This window comes from Odocoileus virginianus, chromosome 10 (assembly GCF_023699985.2).
Source record: "Odocoileus virginianus isolate 20LAN1187 ecotype Illinois chromosome 10, Ovbor_1.2, whole genome shotgun sequence".
Classification (NCBI taxonomy): Eukaryota; Metazoa; Chordata; class Mammalia; order Artiodactyla; family Cervidae; genus Odocoileus; species Odocoileus virginianus.
The window spans coordinates 36,271,317-36,292,461 of NC_069683.1; the positions used below are offsets into that span (position 1 = coordinate 36,271,317).

The 21,145-nt window shown below is 42.2% G+C and overlaps 1 protein-coding gene across 2 annotated transcripts in view; it reads left to right on the forward strand.

The window, feature by feature from the left end:
* PARVA (parvin alpha) overlaps window positions 1–20,605 on the forward strand; it is a 167,467-nt gene extending 146,862 nt beyond the window's left edge. For both annotated transcript variants that reach the window (XM_020904922.2, XM_070473392.1), the window contains exon 13: window positions 17,778–20,605. In XM_020904922.2, coding sequence (XP_020760581.1) covers window positions 17,778–17,854 — 77 coding nt within the window. In that variant the 3' untranslated portion in view covers window positions 17,855–20,605. The remainder of the gene's footprint in view (window positions 1–17,777) is intronic.
* The last annotated feature ends 540 nt before the right edge of the window (window positions 20,606–21,145 follow it).

Consider the following 21,145-nt stretch of genomic DNA (forward strand, 5'->3'; position numbering starts at 1 on the left):
AATCCAAAGCTCCTCTCCTGGCTGAGAGGGCCCACCTACTGGCCTACCAGGAACTACCTGTGTGGCCCTTGGCTTTCTTGCTAAGAACACACAATAAGTAGTGTCTCTGATTGTAGTCCCCCACTTCGCCAGGCCCAGCTTGTGGTGATAACCTATAGAAAGAAGGAACTCAGATCTCCCAAGGAGCAGCGCTTACTTGATGTGAATGGTACCCCCTGGAGCTGTGCAGTGCAGACTTAATGACTCTCCATTAAGCTCTGCTACGTGGCAAAGATGGGAAAGTTGAAAGGAAACCACCATCTAGGAAGCCCTTCATATGTTCACGAGGCTTCCCTGGTGGCTTGGACGGTAAAGCACCTGCCTTCAATGCGGGAGACATGGGTTTGATCCCTGGGTCAGGAAGATCCCCTGAAGAGGAAATGGCAGCTCACTTCAGTACTCTTGCCTGAAAAGTCCCATGGACGGAGGAGCCTGGTAAGCTACAGTCCATGGGGTCGCAAAGAGTCAGACATGACTGAGTGACTTCTCTCTCTCTCTCGTATGTTCACAAAACCCAGTCTTAACCAGTGAGAAAACTGATTCCAAGACATTAAATGGCTTTAAGCAGATCATTAACCCATTGTAGTGAAGATGCACTTCAAATTTTAGTGGACATTAATATTAAAAAAGAGTAGACATATCAAGGTGACAGAGTAGAAGGATGCAGAGTGCACCTCTTCCATGAACACATCAAAAATATATCTACGTGTGGAGTAATTTTCACTGAAAACTAACTGGAGACTGGCAGAAAGACTCTTGTACAACCAACACTATATAAAAGATCTGCACAGAATTGGGTAGGAAAGGAAGGGAAGCAATCAAGGACCTCTGCTCCGGGGAGGGGACTCAGATGAGGTGGGGGATTACATGGACAGAGATCCTTCCTGGGGAAGGGGCAGTCTGAGCCACATATTGGGCACCCTGGCCCTGGAATCTGACACCAGGTGGATGAGTCCCCTCAGGTTTGAAAATCAGTAGGACAAATAGGAGGGCTGCATGAAACCTAGGCAGAGGAAGCAGATTGAAACAGCAGGGGACCCTGGCAGTTTGCTGTAACTGCCCCAGCCTGAGCTGAGTACCACTCCAGCCCCACTTGCTCCATGATGCTGCTCCACACCAAGGCGAAGGCTGCTGTGGCCGAGGGGAGTGCTCAGTTTTGAGGGATGGAGCTGGGAACATTTGAACATGGAACAGCCTCTGAAAGGGGGCAGGGAAACATCTACTGGTGCTTATAGAGACAGCATATCAGAAGTGGTCTAAGACCCTAACTAGGGCTGGGACTGCCATAGCCCACACACAGACCACCTCTGTGACTCAGTCCAGCCCAATCCTGCTCTGCTCTAGGGCGAGGGTGATGGGAGGGGGAGAGCACACACTTATGGGAAACAGAGCCAGTTCAGAGCCTACCTTAGGGCTTCTGCTTCAGCCACTTGGGACCCAACCCCCTCAATGGGGTGGTATCAGCCCCTGAGCAAAGCAGAAGGCCCAGCTCACACCTACCTCTCCATCTAGCCCCTCCATCTCCAACCCCACCTGCTACCAATGTGACACTTGCCAGAACACTGTGGGGAAAGGTGTGACCTATGCTCATGTCAGATCCAGCTCTCCCACCAAGGCCACTGGACCCATGCAGACTGTATAGAGTCACTTCCACACAAGGACATCCATGGAGTCGGTAACTGTTTCACCTAATCTCATAGGGACAGAACAAGTTAAGCAAGATGACAAGATACAGGAATTTATTTCAATTGAAAGAACAAGAGAAAAACCGGTGGAAAAGAAACAATGAAATGGAAGTAATTTACTCGATAAAGAGTTCAAAGCATTAGTAATAAGAATGAAAACTGTATTAGGGAAAATAATAGATTAATACAGTGAGATTTTATAAGGAACTAAAATATAAAAAAGAGCCGGTCAGAAAGGGTGTGGAGAGAGGGAACCCTCATACATTGTTGGTAGAAATGTAAATTGGAATAGCCACTATGGATTACAGTATGGAGGTTCCTTAAAAACTTAAAAATAGAACTACCATATGATCCTGCAGTCCCACTCCTGTGCATATATCTGGAGAAAACCATAATTGAGAAAGATACATACACACACCCTTATATTCATTGCTTCCAGGACACGGAAGCACCCTAAATGTCCATCAACAGAAGAATGGATAAAGAAGATATAGTACATATATACATGGAATATTATTCAGCCATAAAAAAAACAGTGAAATAATGTCATTTGCACTAAAACTCATGGACCTAGAGATTGTCTACTGAGTGAAGTAAGTCAGAGAAAAACATCATACAATATAACTTATATGTGGAATCTAAAAAATGTTACAAATGAACCTATTTACAACCCAGAAATAGTCACAGATATAGAAAACAAATGCATGGTTATGGTAGGGAGGAGGAAGGGGTAGAGACATAAATTGGGAGACTGGGATTATACACATATAACCTTAATTATTATATGCACACTACTATATATAAAAAAGAGAACTAATAAGGACCTACTGTATAGACGGGGAATTCTTCTCAATACCCTATAATGACCTACATGGGAAAAGAATTTTTAAAAGAGTGGATATACATATATGTTGAATGGTTCTATGAAGACCTACAAGACTTTCTAGAACACCAAAAAAAAGATGTCTTTTTCATCAAACAGGACTGCAATGCAAACGTAGGAAGTCAAGAGATACCTGGAGTAACAAGCAAGTTTGGCCTTGGAGTACAAAATGAAGCAGGGCAAAGGCTAACAGAGTTTTGCCAAAAGGATGCACTGGTCATAGCAAACACCCTTTTCCAACAACACAAAAGATGACTATGCACATGGACATCATCAGATGGTCAACACCAAATTCAGGTTGATGGTATATTTTGCAGCCAAAGATGGAGAGACTCTATACAGTCAGCAAAAACAAGACTAGGAGCTGACTATGGCTCAGATCATGAATTTCTTATTGCAAAATTCAGCCTTAGTTGAAGAAAGTAAGGAAAACCACTAGGCCATTAAGATATGACCTAAATCAAATCCCTTTTATGATTATACAGTGGAAGTGACAAATAGATTCAAGGGATTAGACCTGATAGAGTGCCTGAAGAACTATGAATGGAGGTTCATAACATTGTATAGGAGGCAGTGATCAAAACCATCCCCAAGAAAAGGAGATGCAACAAGGCAAAATGATTGTCCAAAGAGGCTTTACAATTAGCTGGGAAAAGTAGAGAAGTGAAAGGCAAAGGAGATAAGGAAAGATATACCCGTCTGAATGCAGAATTCCAAAGAATAGCAAGGAGGGATAAGAAAGCCTTCTTAAGTGAACAATGTAAAGAAATAGAGGAAAAGAACAGAATCGGAAAAACTAGAGATTTCTTTAAGAAAATTAGAAGTATCAAGGGAACGTTTCATGCAAAGGAGCATGATAAAGGACAGAAATAGTATGGACCTAACAGAAACAGAAGAGATTAAGAAGAAGTGGCAAGAATATATAGAACTGTACAAAAAAAGTTGTTAATGACCCAGATAACCACAATTGGTTTAGTCACTCACCTAGAGCCAGATATCTTGGAGTGCAAAGTCAAGTGGGCCTTAGGAAGCATTACTACGAACAAAGCTAGTGGAGGTGATGGAATTCCAGGTAAAGTATTTCAAATCCTAAAAGATGATGCTGTTAAAGTGCTGCACTCAATATGCCAGCAAATTTGGAAAACTCAACAGTGGTCACAGGACTGGAAAAGGTCAGTTTTCATTCCAGTTCCAAAGAACAGTAACGTGAAAGAATGTTTAAACTACCACACAATTGCACTTACTTCACATGCTAGCAAGGTAATGTCCAAAATTCTTCAAGCCTAGGCTTCAACAGTACATGAACTGAGAACTTCCACATGTACAAGGTGAGTTTAGAAAAAGCAGAAGAACCAGAGATCGAATTGCCAACATCATTTGGATCACAGAAAAAGCAAGAGAATTACAAAAAACATCTACTTCAGCTTCATTGACCATGCTAAAGCCTTTGACTATGTGGATCACAACAAACTGTGGAGAATTCTTAAAGAGATGGGAACCAGACCACCTTACCTACCTCCTGAGAAACCAGTATGCTGGTCAAGAAGCAACAGTTAGAACTGGACACGGAACAACAGACTGGTTCCAAATCAGGAAAGGAGTACATTAAGGCTGTATATTGTCACCCTGCTTATTTAACTTACATGCAGAGTACATCATGAAAAATGCTGGGTTGGATGAGTCACAAGCTGGAATCAGATTGCTGGTATAAATATCAACAACTTCAGATATGCAGATGATACTACTGTAATGGGAGAAAGTGAAGAGGAACTAAGGAGCCTCTTAATGAAGTTAAAAGAGAAGAGTGAAAAAGTTGGCCTAAAACTCAACATTCAAAAAACTAAGATCATGGCATCCAGTCCTATCACTTCATGGCAAATAGATAGGGAAAAAGTGGAAACAGTGACAGATTATTTTCTTAGGCTCCAAAATCACTGTGGACAGTGACTGTAGCCACAAAATTAAAAGACATTTGCTCCTTAGAAGAAAAGCAATGACAAACCTAGACAGCATATTAAAAAGCAGAGACATCACTTTGCCAACAAAAGTCCATCTAGTCAAAGCCATGGTTTTTCCAGTAGTCATGTACAGATGTGAGAGTTGGACCATAAAGAAGGCTGAGCACCGAAGAACTGATGCTTTCAAACTGTAGTGTTGAAGAAGACTCTTGAGAGTCCCCTAGACAGCAAGGAGATCAAACCAGTCAATCCTAAAGGGAATCAGTCCTGAGTATTCATTGGCAGGACTGATGCTGAATCTCCAGTACTTGGCCACCTGATGCAAAGAGCAGATTCATTGGAAAAGACCCTGATTCTGGGAAAAATTGAGGGCAAGAGGAGAAGGGGGTGACTGCGGATGAGATGGTTGGATGGCATCATTGACTCAATGGACATGAGTCTGATTTAATCTCCGAAAGACAGTGAAGGATAGGCTAGCCTGGCGTGCTGCCATTCATGAGATCACAAAGAGTTGTACACAACTGAGCGGCAGAACAGCAGCAATATGTATATTTATAACTGATTCACTAGAGACAATTATATGCAAACAAATTTGACAACCTAGATGAAATGGACAAGTTTCTAGAAATATAAAGTATACAAAAATTGAATCAAAAAGATAGTTTGAACTGACCTATTACTCGAGATGAAGTTTTTGTTGTTGTTGTTGTTGTTGTTGTTGTTGTTTAGTTGCTAAGTCATGTCCTACTCTTTTGTGATGCCATGGACTGTAGCCCACCAGGCTCCTATGTCCATGAGATTTGCCAGGCAAGAATACAGGAGTGGGTTGCCATTTCCTTCTCCAGAATATCTTCCCGGCCCAGAGATCAAACCTGTGTCTTCCACACTGGCAGATGGATTTTTTACCACTGAGCCTCCAGGGAGGTCCAGAGATGAAACAAAATCTGTCATTTTAAAACTCCATACAAATAAAAGTCCAGGACCAGATGGCTTCACAGGCAATTCTACCAAACAAAGGAGAACTTGTACCAATCTTCTCAAACTCTTCCAAAAAACTGAAGAGGGGGGAATGCTCCCAAAGACATTCTCTGAAGCCACCATCACCCCGATACCAATACCAGATAAAGATACTACCAAAAAAGAAAACCACAGGCTTATATCTTTGATGAATATAGATGCAAAAATTCTCATCAAAACATTAGCAAACTGAATCCAACAACACATGAAAAAGATCATAGACCACAACCAAGTGGATTCATCCCCAGTACATAAGGATGCTTCAGTGTATGCAAATCAGTCAATGTGATATACCCCATACAAAAGACAAAAAACACATGATCATCTCAATAGATGCCAGAGAAGCATATGATAATATTCAACATCCATTCATGTTAAAAACTCCTACCAGTGTGGGTATAGAGGGATCATATCTCAACATAATAAAAGCTATTTATGACAAATCTATAGCCAGTATAATACTCAATAATGAAAAGCTAAAAGTCTTCCTGCTAAAATCTGGAACAAGGACATACACTTTCACCTCTTTTAATCAAGATAGTATTGGAAGTCCTACCAATCATGGCAATCAGATGAGAAAAAGAAATAAAAGTTATCCAAACGGGAAGGAAGAGGTACAATTGTCATTACATGCAGATGTCACAATTCTATATATATAGAAAACCCTAAAAACTATACACAAAAACTACTAAAACTGATAAATTCAGCAAGGTAGCAGGATATTAGATTAATGTACAAAAATCAATTGCATTTATTTACACTAATAATGAAATATCAGAAAGGGAATGTAAAAAACAGTACCAGACTTTCATAGTGGCCCAGTGGTTGGGAATCCACTTGCCAATGCAAAGAATAGGAAGATCCCACTTGCCACAGGGCAGCTGGGCCCATGTGCCACAACTGCTGAGGCCACGTGAAACCACTACTGAAGTCTGAGCTCCCTAGGGCCCATGCTCCACAACAAGAGAAGCCAACACCCTAAGAAGCCCATGTATACCCGCAACCAGAAAGTAGCCCCTGCTCGCCACAAGTAGAGAAAGCCTGCACACATCAGTGAAGACCCAGCACAGCCAAAAAGAGATAAATAAAATTTAAGATGAATATTCTAGAAGCAGCATTTTTAAAAACATACCTTTCAAAGTTGAATTCCAAAAAAAGAAATACTTATAAATAAACCTGAAAAAGAAGTGGAAGACTTATACACTGATAACTATAAAACGTTAATAAAGGAAACTGAAGATGATTCAGAGAAGTGGAGAGATATCCCATGCTCTTGGAATGGAAGAATTTATATTGTTAAAATGGCCATACAACCCAAGTGTGTGTGTTAGTTGCTCAGTCATGTCTGACTCTTTGTGACCCCATGGACTGTAGCCCACCAGGCTCCTCTGTCCATGGGATTCTCTAGGCAAGGATACTGGAGTGGGTTGCCATTTCCTTCTCCACACAACCCAAAGAAATCTCTAGATTTAATACAATCCTGTCAAATTACTCATAGTTCAAAGAACTAGAATAATCCTAAAATGCATGTGAAACCATAAAAGATCCATAATTGCCAAAACAATCCTGAAGAAAAAGAACAAAGCAGAAGGCATAATCCTCCCAGACTTTTGGTTACTACAAAGTTCCAGTAATTGAAAACAGTGTGGTACTGGCACAAAAACAGCCATATGGATCAACGGAACAGAACAGAGAGCCCAGAAATAAACACAAACACCTCCAGTAATTTTTGATAAAGGAAGTGAGAATATACAATGGGAATAAAACAGTCTCTTTAGCAAGTGCTGTTGGAAAGTTGAAGGGCTGCATGTAAGTCCGTGAAGTTAGAACACACGTTCTCACCATACACAAAAATAAACTCAAAATGGCTTAGAGACCTAAACATAAAACATGACACCATAAAATTCCTAGAGAGATCATAGGCACAACATACTCTAACTTAAATCGTACCAGTGTTTTCTTAGGTCAGTCTCCCAAGGAAATAGAAATAAAAACAAAAATAAACAAATGGGGCCTAATCAAACTTACGAGCTTTTGCATAGAAAAGGAAACCATTTTTAAAAAGACAATGTGCAAAATGGGAGAAAAATATTTGCAAGTGATGTGACTGACAAGGGCATAATTTCCAAAATACACAGCAGCTTATACAGCTCAGCAACAACAAAAAAACAAACAACGCAATCCAAAAATGGGTAGAAGACCTAAATTGATCTTTCTCCAAAGAAGAACTAAAAATGGTCAAGACACATGGAAAGATGCTCAGTCTTGCTAATGACTAGAGACATGCGAGTCAAAACTACAGTGAGGTACCACTCCACGCCAGTCAGAATGGCCGTCATTAAAAACTCTACAGGGGCTCCCCTGGTGGCTCAGTCAGTGGCAAGAATCCACCTGCTAATGCAGAAGACACATGTTCAATCCCTGATCTGGGAAGATCCCAGAGCCACAGAGTGACTAAGTCCATGCACCACAGCTGTTGAGCCTGTGCTCTAGAGCCCTGGGTCTGCAACTGCTGGGCCCAGTGTGCTGCACCTGCTGAAGCGTGTGCGCCCTGGAGCCTGTGCTCTGTGACAGGAGGGGCCACCACAATGAGAAGCCTGTGCACCAAACTAGAGAGTTGTCCCTGCTTGCCACAAGTGGAGAAAGGCCCCTGCGCAGCAACAAAGACCCACAACAGCCACAAATAATGAATAAATGAGTAAATAAAATGATTTTTAAAACTCTACAAATAACAAATGCTGGAGAGGATGTGGAGAAAAGGGAACTCTCCTACACTTTGGTGGGAATGTAAGTTGGTACAGCCACTATGGGAAACAGTATGGAGGTTCCTCAGAGAACAAAAGATAGAATTACCATATGATCCAGCAATCTCACTCCTCAGAATATTTCTGGACAAAACTATAATCCAAAAAGATACATGCACCCCTGTGTTCATGGCAGCACTCTTCATAATAGCCAAGACATGGAAATAATCTAAATGTCCATTGACAGATGAATGAATAAAGAAGAATCCATACATATATTAATATACAATGGAATACTACTCAGCCATAAAAAGGAATGAAATGATTCCCTTGGCAGCAATACAGGCACAACTAGAGATTACCATACTAAGTGAAATTAAGGCAGAAAGAAGAAAAATAAATACCATATGTAATCACTTATATGTGGAATCTAAAATATGACACAAATGAACATATCTACAAAACATAAACAGACTCATAGACAGAGAACAGACTTGTGGTTGCCAAGGTAGACGGGGATGGGGAAGAGATGAAGTGGGAGGGTCCAGTTAGCAGAGGTAAGCTATTATATATTGAACGGATGAAGAACAAGGTCCTACTGTATAGCACAAAGAACTAATATCATCCTTCTCAACTGTTTAAAAACACTAAAGAGAGGAGAACATTCATAAATTCATTCTACAAGGTCATCACTACCCAGATACCAAAATCAGGCAAAGGTACTACAAGAAATAAAAAATTACAGGTCAATATCTATGATAAATATAAGTAAAAATTCATGACAAAAATATTACCCAAATTCAACAATATAAAAATCCCAAAATTAAATGGGACTTATCCCAGGAATGCAAGGATGGTTCAGTATCCCTAAATCAATGTGCTACATCACATTAGAAAAAGGAAGGATAAAAATCATATGATCATCTCAGTAGACACAAAAGGTATTTGACAAAATTCAACATCCATTCATGATAAAAAAAAATTCTCCAAGTTGGTATAGAAGGAACATATCTTGATACAATAAAGGTAATTTAAGATAAGAAAGCCTTTTTATGCAAAGAATGCAAAGAAATGAAGGAAAACAATAGAACAGGAAAAACTAGAGATCTCTTTAAGAAAATTAGACATAACAAGGGAACATTTCATGCAAAGATGGGCATGATAAAGGACAGAAACAGTAAGGACCTAACAGAAGCAGAAGAGAGTAAGAAGAGGTGGCAAAAATACACAGAACTGTACAAAAAAGGTCTTAATGGCCTGGATAACCACAGTGGTGTAGTCGCTCACCTAGAACCAGACATCCTGGACTATGAAGTGGGCCTTAGAAAGCATTACTATGAACAAAGCCAGTGGAGGTGATGGAATTCCAGTTGAACTATTTCAAATCCTAAAAGATGATGCTGTTAAAGTGCTGCATGCAATATACCAGCAAATTTGGAAAACTCAGCAGTGGCCACAGGATTGGAAGAGGTTGGTTTTCATTCCAATCCCAAAGAAGGGCAATGCCAAAGAATGTTCAAACTGCTGCACAATTATCCTCTCATTTCATATGCTAGGAAGGTAATGCTCAAAACCTTCAAACTAGGCTTCAGCAGTACATGACAGAGAACTTCCACATGTACAACATGGATTTAGAAAAGGCAGAGGAACCAGAGATCAAATTGCCAACATCTGTTGGATCATAGAAAAAGCAAGAGAATTCCAGAAAAACATCTACTTCTGCTTCATTGACTACACTAAAGCTTTTGACTGTGTGGATCACAACAAACTGTGGAAAATTCTTCAAGAGATGGGAATACCAGACCACCTTACCTGCTTCCTGAGAAACCTGTATGCAGGTCAAGAAGCCACAGTTAGAACCAGACATGGAACAATGGACTGGTTCCAAATTGGGAAAGGAGTATGTCAAGGCTGTATATTGTCACCCTGCTTATTTGACTTACATGCAGAGTATATCATGAGAAATGCTGGGCTCGATGAATCACAAGCTGGAATCAAGATTTCCAGGAGAAATATCAATAACCTCATATATGCAGATGATACCACCCTAATGACCGAAAGTGAAGAGGAACTAAAGAGCCTCTTCATGAAGGTGAAAGAAGTGAGTGAAAAAGCTGGCCTAAAACTCAGCATTCAAAAAACTAAGATCATGACATCCATTCCCATCACACCATGGCAAATAGATGGGGAAACAATGGAAACAGTGATGGACTTTATTTTCTTGGGCTCCAAAATCACTAGAGACAGTGGCTGCAGCCAGGAAATTAATAGATGCTCGCTCCTTGGAAGAAAACTATGACAAACATACACAGCATATAAAAAGCAGAGACATCACTTTGCCAACAAAGGTTCGTCTAGTCAAAGCTATAGTTTTTCCAGTAGTCATGTATGCATGTGAGAGTTGGACTATACAAAAAGCTGAGTGCCGAAGAATTGATGTTTTCGAACTGTGGTGCTGGAGAAGACTGTTGAGAGTTCCCTGGACAACAAGGAGATCAAACCAGTCCATCCTAGAGGAAATCAACCCTGAATACTCATTGGAAGGACTGATACTGAAGCTGAAGCTCCAGTACTCTGGCCACCTGATGAAAAGAGTGGATTCAATGGAAAAGACCTGATGCTGGGAAAGATTGAAGGCAGGAAGAGAAGGGAATGACAGAGGATGAGATGGCTGGATGGCATCATCGACTCAATGGACTTGAGTTTGAGCAAATTCTGGGAGATAGTGAAGGATAAAGAAGCCTGGCGTGCTGCAGTTCATGGAGTTGCAAAGAGTCATACACAACTGAGCAACTGAACAATAACATGATAAACCCACAGTTAACTCCATACTCAACAGTGAAAAGCTAAAAAGCTTTTTCTCTAAAATCCAGAATAAGACAAGGATGCCCATTTTCATCACTTCTAGTTAACACAGTGTTGGAAGTCCTAGCCATAGCAGTCAGAAAAGAGAAATAAAAAGTATCCAACTGGACAGGAAGAAAAACTACAAAGGTGACATCTACAAAGTCACCTTTGTAGATGACATGATACTATATTTTGAAAACCTTAAAGTCTCCACCAAAAAACTACTAGAACTAATAAATGAATTCAGTAAACTTGTAGGAAGTGAAAGTCCTATAATCTGAAAACCATGAAACACTTATGAAGGAGATTGAAGATGATACAAAGAAATGGAAAGATATTCCATGTTCATGGATTGGAAGAATTAATACTGTTAAGATGTCCAAACCACTCAAAGCAATTACAGATTTAACATAATCCCTTCCAAAATACTCATGACATTTTTCACAGAACTAGAAAAAATAATCCTAAAATTTATATATAACCACAAAACACCCCACATTGCCAAGGTAATCTTGAGAATAAAGAACAAAGCTGGGGGAGTCATTTGCCATAACTTTATAATGCAAAGCTACAGTAATAAAAATGATATATACATCAATGGAACAGAATAGAGAGCCCAGAAATAAACCTGCACACCTATGCTCAGTTTATATACAACAAAGGAGGCAAGAATATACAATGGAGAAAAGACAGTCTCTCCAAGCACTTGTGCTGGGAAAACTGGACAGCTACATGTAAAAGGAAGAAATTAGAACATTTGTTCATATTGTATACAAAAATAAACTCAAAATGGATTAAAGACCTAAATTTAAGACCTGAAACCATAAAACTCCTACAGCAGAACAAAGGCCAAATACTCTTTGACCTTCTTTGACAAATTGTAGCAGATTTTGGTAGATCTCTCTCCTAATAGGGAAGAAACAAAAGCAAAAATAAATAAATGGGACTTAAATTTAAAAGCTTGCATATCAGAAGAAACATTGACAAAAAAAAACAAAAAAAAAAAAACAACCTACTGAATGGGAGAAAATATTTTCAAATTGTATTACCAGTAAGTGGTTACTAGAGCTCCCCTGGCAGATCAGCTGGTAAAGAATCGGCCTGCAATGCAGGAGACCTGGGTTCAATCCCTGGGTTGCGAAGTTCCCCTGAAGAAGGAAATGGCACCCCACTCCAGTACTCTTGCCTGGAAAATCCCATGGACAGAGGAGCCTGGCAGGCTACAATCCATGGGGTTGCAAGTGTCAGACACAACTGAGCGACTAAACCAACATCCAAAATATATAAGTAGCTCATACAACTCAATAGTAAAAAGTCAAACAACCTGATTAATGAGCAGAATACCTGAAGAGACATCTTTCAAAAGAAGATCTACAGATGGGAAAGAAGCACATGAAAAGACGCTCAGCATCACTAATCAGAGAAACACAAATCAGAATGACAGTAAGATAGTGCCTCACACCTCTCAGAATGGCTGTCAGGAAAATACCTGCAAATAGCAAATGCTGAAGAGGATGAAAAGGGAACCCTCCTACACTGCTGGTAGGAATATAAATTATTGAAGCCACTGTGGAAAATAGTATATGTGCTGCTGAAGTGAGCACCTTATTTTGGGGGGCTCCAAAATCACTGAAGATGGTGACTACAGCCATGAAATTAAAAGACGCTTGCTCCTTAAAAGGAAAGTTATGACCAACCTAGAGAGCATATTAAAAAGCAGAGACATTACTTTGCCAACAAAGGTCTGTCTAGTCAAAGCTATGGTTTTCCCAGTAGTCATCTGTGAATGTGAGAGTTGGACTATAAAGAAAGCTGAGCTTAGAACTGATGCTTTTGAACTGTGGTGTTGGAGAACACTCTTGAGAGTCCCTTGGACTGCAAGGAGATCCAATCAGTCAATCCTAAACAAAATCAGTACTGCATATTCATTGGAAGATGTGATGCTGAAGCTGAAACTCCAATACTTTGGCTACCTGATGCGAAGAACTGACTCATTGGAAAAGTCAGACCTTGTTGGGAAAGATTGAAGGCAGGAGGAGAAGGGGACGACAGAGGATGAGATGTTTGGATGGCATCACCGACTCGATGGACATGAGTTTGTGCAAGCTTCAGGGGTTGGTGATTGACAGGGAAGCCTGGCATGCTGCAGTCCATGGGGTCGCAGAGTTGGATATGACTGAGCAACTGAACTGATGAAAAATGGTATGGAGCTTCCTTAAAAACTAAAAGTTGAAGTTAAATATGATCTAGCGATACCACTGCTGGGTATGTAACTAGAAAAGATGAAATCTCTAATTCTAAGATACATGCACCTGATATTCACAGCAGCACTATTTACAATAGACAAGACCTGGAAGCAGCCCAAGTGCTCATCAACAAATCAATGGATTAAGAAAATGTGGTATATGTATAATATGAAATACTACTCAGTCATGAAGACAAATGAAATACTACCATTTTCAGCAACATGGATGGACCTACAGAATATTATGCTTAGTGAAATAAGCTAAAGACAGACAAGTACTATATGATCTCCCTCATATGTAGAATCTAAAGAATAAATGAATGAATACAACAAAACAGAGACTCACAGATATGAGAACAAACTAGTGGTTACCAGGAAGGAAAGGGAAGGAGGGAGGAACAAGAGAGCAGTAGGGGATTAACAGATACAAACTACTCTGTATAAAATAAACAAACAACAAGGATGTACTGTACAGCACAGGAAAATATAGCCATTGTTTTTAATGACTTTAAGTGGAGTATACTCTATGGAAATGTTGAATCATTATGTTGCATACCTGAAACTAATGTAATATTATAAACCAACCTACTTCAATAAAAGAAGAAATAAAATTAATTAGCTTAAATGGTCATTTTGAAACCTTTTCCCACATTGGCTATTTTCTTTCTCAAGCAACCTTAGAACTCACCTATCTTTAAAGGAGAAAAACAAATCCTCTCACCTCCATCCGTGTCTGTCCCTCATCAGGCTCCCGAGTTCCTCCTTTGCACCCACGTCCACTGCTTATTCTGCTGTGAACACTTTGCCTCCACCTGCACGTGGCCACGCTCGCTCCCAAGCCACCAGCAGGACTGTGTCCCCGAGACTCTTTCCAGCTCTTACCCTCTTGGGAGCATATGGCTCTATTAGTCATCCCCTCTTTCTGGAATTTTCTTTCTTGGCTTCCAGGACATTGGGCAATTATTCATTCAGTTCAGTTCACTCAGTCGTGTCCAACTCTTTGTGCCCCATGAACTGCAGCATGCCAGGCCGCCCTGTCCATCACCAACTCCCAGAGTCCACCCAAACCCATGTCCATTGAGTCGGTGATGCCATCCAGCCATCTTATCCTCTATCCCCTTTCTCCTCCTGCCCTCAATCTTTTCCAGCATCAGGGAATTTTCAAATGAGTCAGCTTTTTGCATCAGGTGGCCAAAGTATTGGAGTTTCAGCTTCAACATCAGTTCATTCATTTATCTCCTATTAACATGTCTGAGGTCTGTGCATGCCAGGTACCAACCCAGGCACTGGAGCAAAACACGGTCAATTCTCTGCAGTCACATTGCTCAGAGTCCAGGCAGAGACAGATTTCATCAAATAAGCACACAAATCATTGATTTAGAAATGGAGAGAGTGCTGTGAAGGAAGAGTGTGGGAGTTTTGAGAACATAAGACAGGGTGCCCTCACCAAGACCAGGTCTCAGAAAGGCTTCACGGAGGAGACAGTGCTTTGAGCTGAGGTCTACAAGAGGATCAGGAGTCAGCTACTTGGGAAGAACAATCTAGATGTTTAACAGTGTGTGCAGAGGCTAAGATAATGGAGGAGGACAGCCTATTGGGAGGTTATAAAAGAAAGCCAGTGTGGTCAGGCAGAGTGAATGAGCAGAACATGGCATGACGTGAGATTGGAGAGGTGGGCTGGAGTCAGCTTTTGCCCTGTAAAACCGTGGATGAGGATTTTGGACTTTTAAGTGACATAACTGTATGACCATACAAGCTGTGAGCTGGACACCTCCTGTTAGTCACTCAGTCATGTCTGACTCTTTGAGACCCTACAGACTATAGCCCACCAGTCTCCTCTGTCCATAGAACACTGGAGTGGGAAGCCATTCCCTATTCCAAGGGATCTTCCTGACCCAGGGATCGAACCTGAGTCTCTTGCATTATAGGCACATTCTTTACCATCTCAGCCAGCAGGTAAACCTCCTAAGACCAGAGTTATGTTGTTGTCTATGGTAACACTGTGCAAATGTGAATAATGTACCATTGAGTGTGCATCTTGTACAACCAGACCCAGAAACCAAGTAGTCAAGCTGCAATGAGTACAATGGACAGGAGAGGGCAAGAGGCTTTGAGGAGCCCAGTTAGGAACCAGTGTTACCCTACCTGCCCCTTCACACACTCCCTTGTTGAGCTCACCTTTGCCCCTGTCTGCCTCTCTAGCAGTTCCTCCTTAGGCTAACTCCCTAATCTTTGACTTGGGTGGAATTTAAGGAACACTCAACATCAAGCAGTAAGGAGAGGACAGGAATTAGCCCAGAGGACATGGGACTGTATTTGGCAGAAAGTGATTCAGCCTGAACAGGGCGAGGTAGCAGGTCTCAGCTACAGGGCAGGATCCCAGTTAGAGGCTCAGACCTGTGCAGGAACCAACACGGAAGGAGAAAGGGGGCTGCGCTCCAGGCCTGGCGGGTGGTCCCTGAGCCGCTGGTCTATCAGCAAGCGAGCTTGGAGCAGAGTCTGAGCCCAGCAGGGTGGAGCGGGATTGGTGTACAATGGAGACAAGGCCTGGGCAGGAGCAGGCAGGAGGGTTTCCAGGAGTTGACGGAGCCCTAAGGAGATTCCGGAGTCCTAGGCCCTGGGCTTATGGCCCAATTGGTCTTAATCTTTGCAGTGCTGGGACCTGGGCACACCTGACTATGGCAGTAGCCACAACTGCCAGAGTCCCCAGGCTAAGACCTGGAGCCGCTGGAGCCCCCGCCTGCCACTCTGCTGGTCCTGAATGATCCCCATTCCTATTCACCAGACCACTGCTGGAGCCCTGACTTGTCCCCAAACCCTTCTCTCACAGCAGCTCAGCCTCCCTCTCCCACTTTTGAATCCTAGAGCATTTATTACTTTCTATCCTCTGACATCATTTACTTCATCTGACCTTCTGCACAGCTAGGGTTTTTTTTCTAATAACCTTTACTATGAAAAATATCATATAAACAGAGTGGCACATAAAAGTGTGGGTTAGTGGAATATTCCACAAGCCACCTGTAGCTAGCATCCAGTTCAAGGGAAACAGCCACCCCAGCTCCTGAAATTTCCCTCTACTTGCCCTTTTTGGCCTTACGTACTCCTCAACCCCAACTCTCCTGCCTTGTATAGTCATCAGGCTTTTACCTTTTTCTTTTTTTAACTTTTCCTTATAATTACAGTCTGTAACTCTATATGGGCTTCCCGGGTGGCTCAGTGGGTAAAGAATCCACCTGCAGTGCAGGAGATGCAAGAGACACGGGTTTGATCCCCAGGTCAGGAAGATTCCCTGGAGGAGGGCATAGCAATACCTACTCCAGGATTTTGCCTCAACAATTCCGTGGACAGAGGAGCCTGGCAGACTCCAGTCCATAGGGTCACAAAGAGTTGGACACCACTGAACTGACTGAGCACACACAAACATGTAGCCCTATAGTAGGCAAAGAGGCCCTTTCTTTATGCTTTCTCTATGCTGGTTCTTCAGGGAAGGCTGTCCAGCAGGGTCATGATTGCACAGGGACCAGAGCAGAGCCTAATGGAGGGAAGATGGAGGAGCCAGCGTCAGCAGACGGTTAGCGAGGCAGCCAGAGAAAGTGACCAGTGAAGAGAGGAACAGAGGGAGGGGACAGGGGAAGTGAGGATGGGAGGAAATGGTTGCATGAAAGTTCAGGACCTGCATGGAATTCTCCTGATAGTAGAGTCCAGCTCCGCAGTCTCAAACCCAGCCACCTTGCTCTGTCCTTAACCTTTCAGATGACACCTATCTACCCAGTATTCCCTGCCAGGCGGGCTCCTATGCCATCTAGGGGCCCACCCTCCCTTCTTAAAGGAGAGGTGGCTTAGTCCTAAGCCACCGCCTCATCCCCCACTGTAGCCCCAGACCGTCCCCTCCTTTCCACCACTCACAGCTGGCTCTGTGGTGCAGGGTAAAGGCAGAGGGGCCCCCAGACACAGGTGAGACCAGGGGACAGAGTCGGGTCAGGGTCCTCGCACCTGAGATGCTGATTCCAGGGCAAAGGCTGCATGCCCTGGGGCCCGCTGTCTCTCAGTGAGAGGTGCAACACCCACACCCCAGCACCTCTGCCCCTCACTGCCCCCTGCTCTGAAGTCTTGCTGCACAGCCCTCCCATCATTCTTCAACACCCACCTGCCCCTGGTCATCTTGCGGGGATGCTCTTCTGTCCCAGGAGGACAGGGAGCTGGCTTTTCAGGAGCACACAGTGACATCCTGTGGGAGAGAGCGCACCCCTTCCCTGGGACATCCTGGGCACCCGTGGTGGGTGGCGGGAGGAAGGGGACAACCACTGCCAATTTGGACGCCACTGAAACAATGTGTTTTTTGTTCTGTATCCTGTGCAGACATCGTCAACTGTGACCTGAAATCTACGCTGCGAGTGCTGTACAACCTCTTCACCAAGTACCGGAATGTGGAGTGAGCGTCAGACTGGACCGTCCCCAGAGCCGCCTTATCCTGCTTATTCCTGTCTCCTGCTCTGCGCTCTCCTCCAAGTCCGGCTGCTCTTTTCCCAGAGATACAGGGAACTGAGATCAGGAAGGAAATCACCAGTGACTCAGTGGGCTGACCTGACCTCCTAGGCTCTGAGGCTGACCCCACAATGGCTTGTGAAGGTTGTCCCAACCTGGTTCCAGGTCCAGATTTCCTTTTGTGTAATCTGGAACCGGCTTAGGCACAAGAGCCCACCCACCCACTCACCCACCCTCAGAAAATGAAAACAGAGATAAGAGTTACCATTTAATGGGTGTAACCTATGGGCTGGGCACCACACTAAGTGCTCTGACCTACTCCAACTTGTGAATACTCACGACTCCCACTGAAGATGATGTTATCAGCCCCTTTTACAGATAAGGAAACAGGCTCAGAGAGGTTACCTGACTTCCCAGAAGCTGCCATTTGTTTTGCTTCTTTGAAGAACATATTCGTTAATAACTAGCCCATTATGTCACATTCTCTGTACATTCTATACTTGCATTTGCATGTGTGTATATGCATGCATGTGCACCTGTGCCCTCCAAGAAGATAGGATCCCCTGATCTCAGCACCAGGCAGGCTAAGTCAGGACTCAGTGGTTCACACTGAAATTGGCAAATCAAATTTAGCCCAATTAATAGTGTGTGTGTGGCAGGAGCCGTATCCCTCAACTCCTTTGTACAAATGAAAATTACTCTTAATTCCTTCAGATTTGTAATAACCCCTTATTCTGGTTTCAGGGTGACATTTGGAAAGGATTCTGTTTAAAATTAATGGAGTGGCACATTTTGCAGCCTTTTTGCCTGATTGCATGTAATGGAAGTGCCCTATATTTTCCTACAAAATAAGTCCTCGATTCATTATCGTTAGGCAAATGTACAATATACCCAGGCACCGCAGAGAGCTGGGCACAGGCCCATGCGAGCAGGGCTTGGGAAGTAGGGCTCTTCAACAGGGACTCTTGAGCTTTAAAGAAAGGAGCTCCTTTTTGCCCTCTAATTGATCATTTAGACCATTTCTGGCGAAGTCTACCCACATGCAATTACTGGCTAATTCAGGCAAGCAAAAATGTAAGTTATTTAGACCCAATCTGAGTAGGTTTCCTTGCGTGGGTTACCCGCGGGCTTGTGGTTACATGGATCCCCTCTACATGAACCCAAGTTTGGAATACAGGGCTCAAGTTGTCCCAGCCTGCAGGGCCTGGGATAGAAAAGGGGCTGAAGGGGGGTGACTAGGAGGACAAGAAGCGTGGGGCAAATACTTGCACACTTAGCATACGGGGACATCCTCAGCCCGTGGGATGTTGGCTTGTGATATTTAACATTTGTACTCTAAGTTGACCAAAGCCTTGGGATAGGTAATAGCTTGTACTGATGTATCTTCATTATAGAATTTTCCAAAGTATGCTAGGTAGACAGCAGCCTGTATCCCCACCTCTGGATGTCTGTGCCTACTTTAGTACTACTTTAGGCCCAGTTGCACAAAGTCCCTCTCTGATTTGAGGAATTCGTCGTGATCTCTATCTACACCACCCAGAGGGAGGCCTTCCATCGTGTCCAAGCATTCCTTCCTGCTTTTCATCAATTCTTACTCTACAGTCTCGCTGCAGTCACTCAAAACCCATATAATTTCAATATACTACTTATTTCTGGAGAGATTTCACTCTAAGAAAGAAGTATTACTCAGCATTTAAGATACAGAGAATATGCACTCTCTTGTGTCAATCTGTGTAAAAGAATACAATCCTTTTTTACATAATTAGTGAAATATTTCATTTGTCATTAGGAAACACTAAATACAGTATTATTTCTGTTGCTCTTTTTTAAATTCCTGATAGCAAATCAGCATAAATAATTGCTTTTTCTCCTTGAGCAATACTAAAGCAGATGAAATAAGAGAAATGAACTCATTTAAATGTGCTTTGCTATACAAATATTGTCTCCATTTTGTGTTTTTTTCTTATATTCAAGCTGCAAATGGACAGTGGGCAAGTGACTTATTAAGAGCACTCCTTTTTATATTTTACATATGCACTATATGAAAACACATCAGAACACTTGGAAATTTTTTTAATACCAGGTCCAATTTGTCAGAAAATGGTGTTTTGAGACCAAGGTCTTTACCTTACTCTGAAATTCCAGGGCTTGGGCCTGGTTTTATAACCCTGCCATCTCATTTAGAGGTTTTTCTTTACATTATGGAACCTCCTGCTTAATACATGACTGTTTTTGAAGGCGGGGGGGGGGGGGGTAAAAAGCATCAGAAAACAAATAAACCAAATGTAACCCTTGTCTCTTTTAAAAGAAAAAAAAAAGCTGGGGCAAAAATCAAATCTCTGTAGGCTCACTGGATCCTTCTTTCCTCTTTTCTAAATTTAGATTCTTTCATATTTTTGATAATTAATGTGTAAATTGTGCAAAATTCAAAAAGCATGAATGGATATCTAGTGAAAAACCCAGTCTTCTTCCCTCCTTTTTCCCAGCAGACAATACCTGTCTCCAGAGGCAACTATTTTGTTCTGTTTCTAGTATTAGCTTCCAGATACCCCAACAATATAAGGTATATAAATATGTCAACATATATAAGACCATTTTTAAGCATAAATAGCATATTATACATACTATCATGCACACTGCTTTTTTTCATTTAATGTTCTTAGAGATTATTTTGTACTGGGTATTAAAACTCATTAAACTGAGACTATGAGTACTTTATAAATCCAGATGCACATCCCTGCTCTGTATGAGCTAGAAAATGAAAGCCCCACCAAAAGGAGGTAATGTTCTAAACAGTTAAGACTGGGACCTACTGGGGTGGGGGGTAGAGAGGACATTACCAGAAACATTTCCCTGTGTCTTCAACTGAATTTATTTCTTAAAGGCCTCCTTTGGATCATTATGGTGAATGGTGTACAGTTTGATTAAGCTTGTAGTTGTACATATTACTAGGGCTACTAATTTGTGATTGACTCAGAAAATACTAAAAGTTACTGAGTACCCCACAGTATCCTGCTACAAGCCCAGCCACCCATGCAGAGCCCGTCTACTCCATGGGAAGGCTCCAATTTCACATGTGCAGGCGCAGAGCTGACATTTCCAAAGTCTGGGAGAAGGACTCTTTATCAGCACATCATCAGTGTTGTCTTGAGTTGGTTGCTATTTGCAATTGCTGCTCTTGGTACTTTTTAATTATGAATTACAGTTAGCTTAGCTTTATCATTATCAGTTTATTTTGTTGT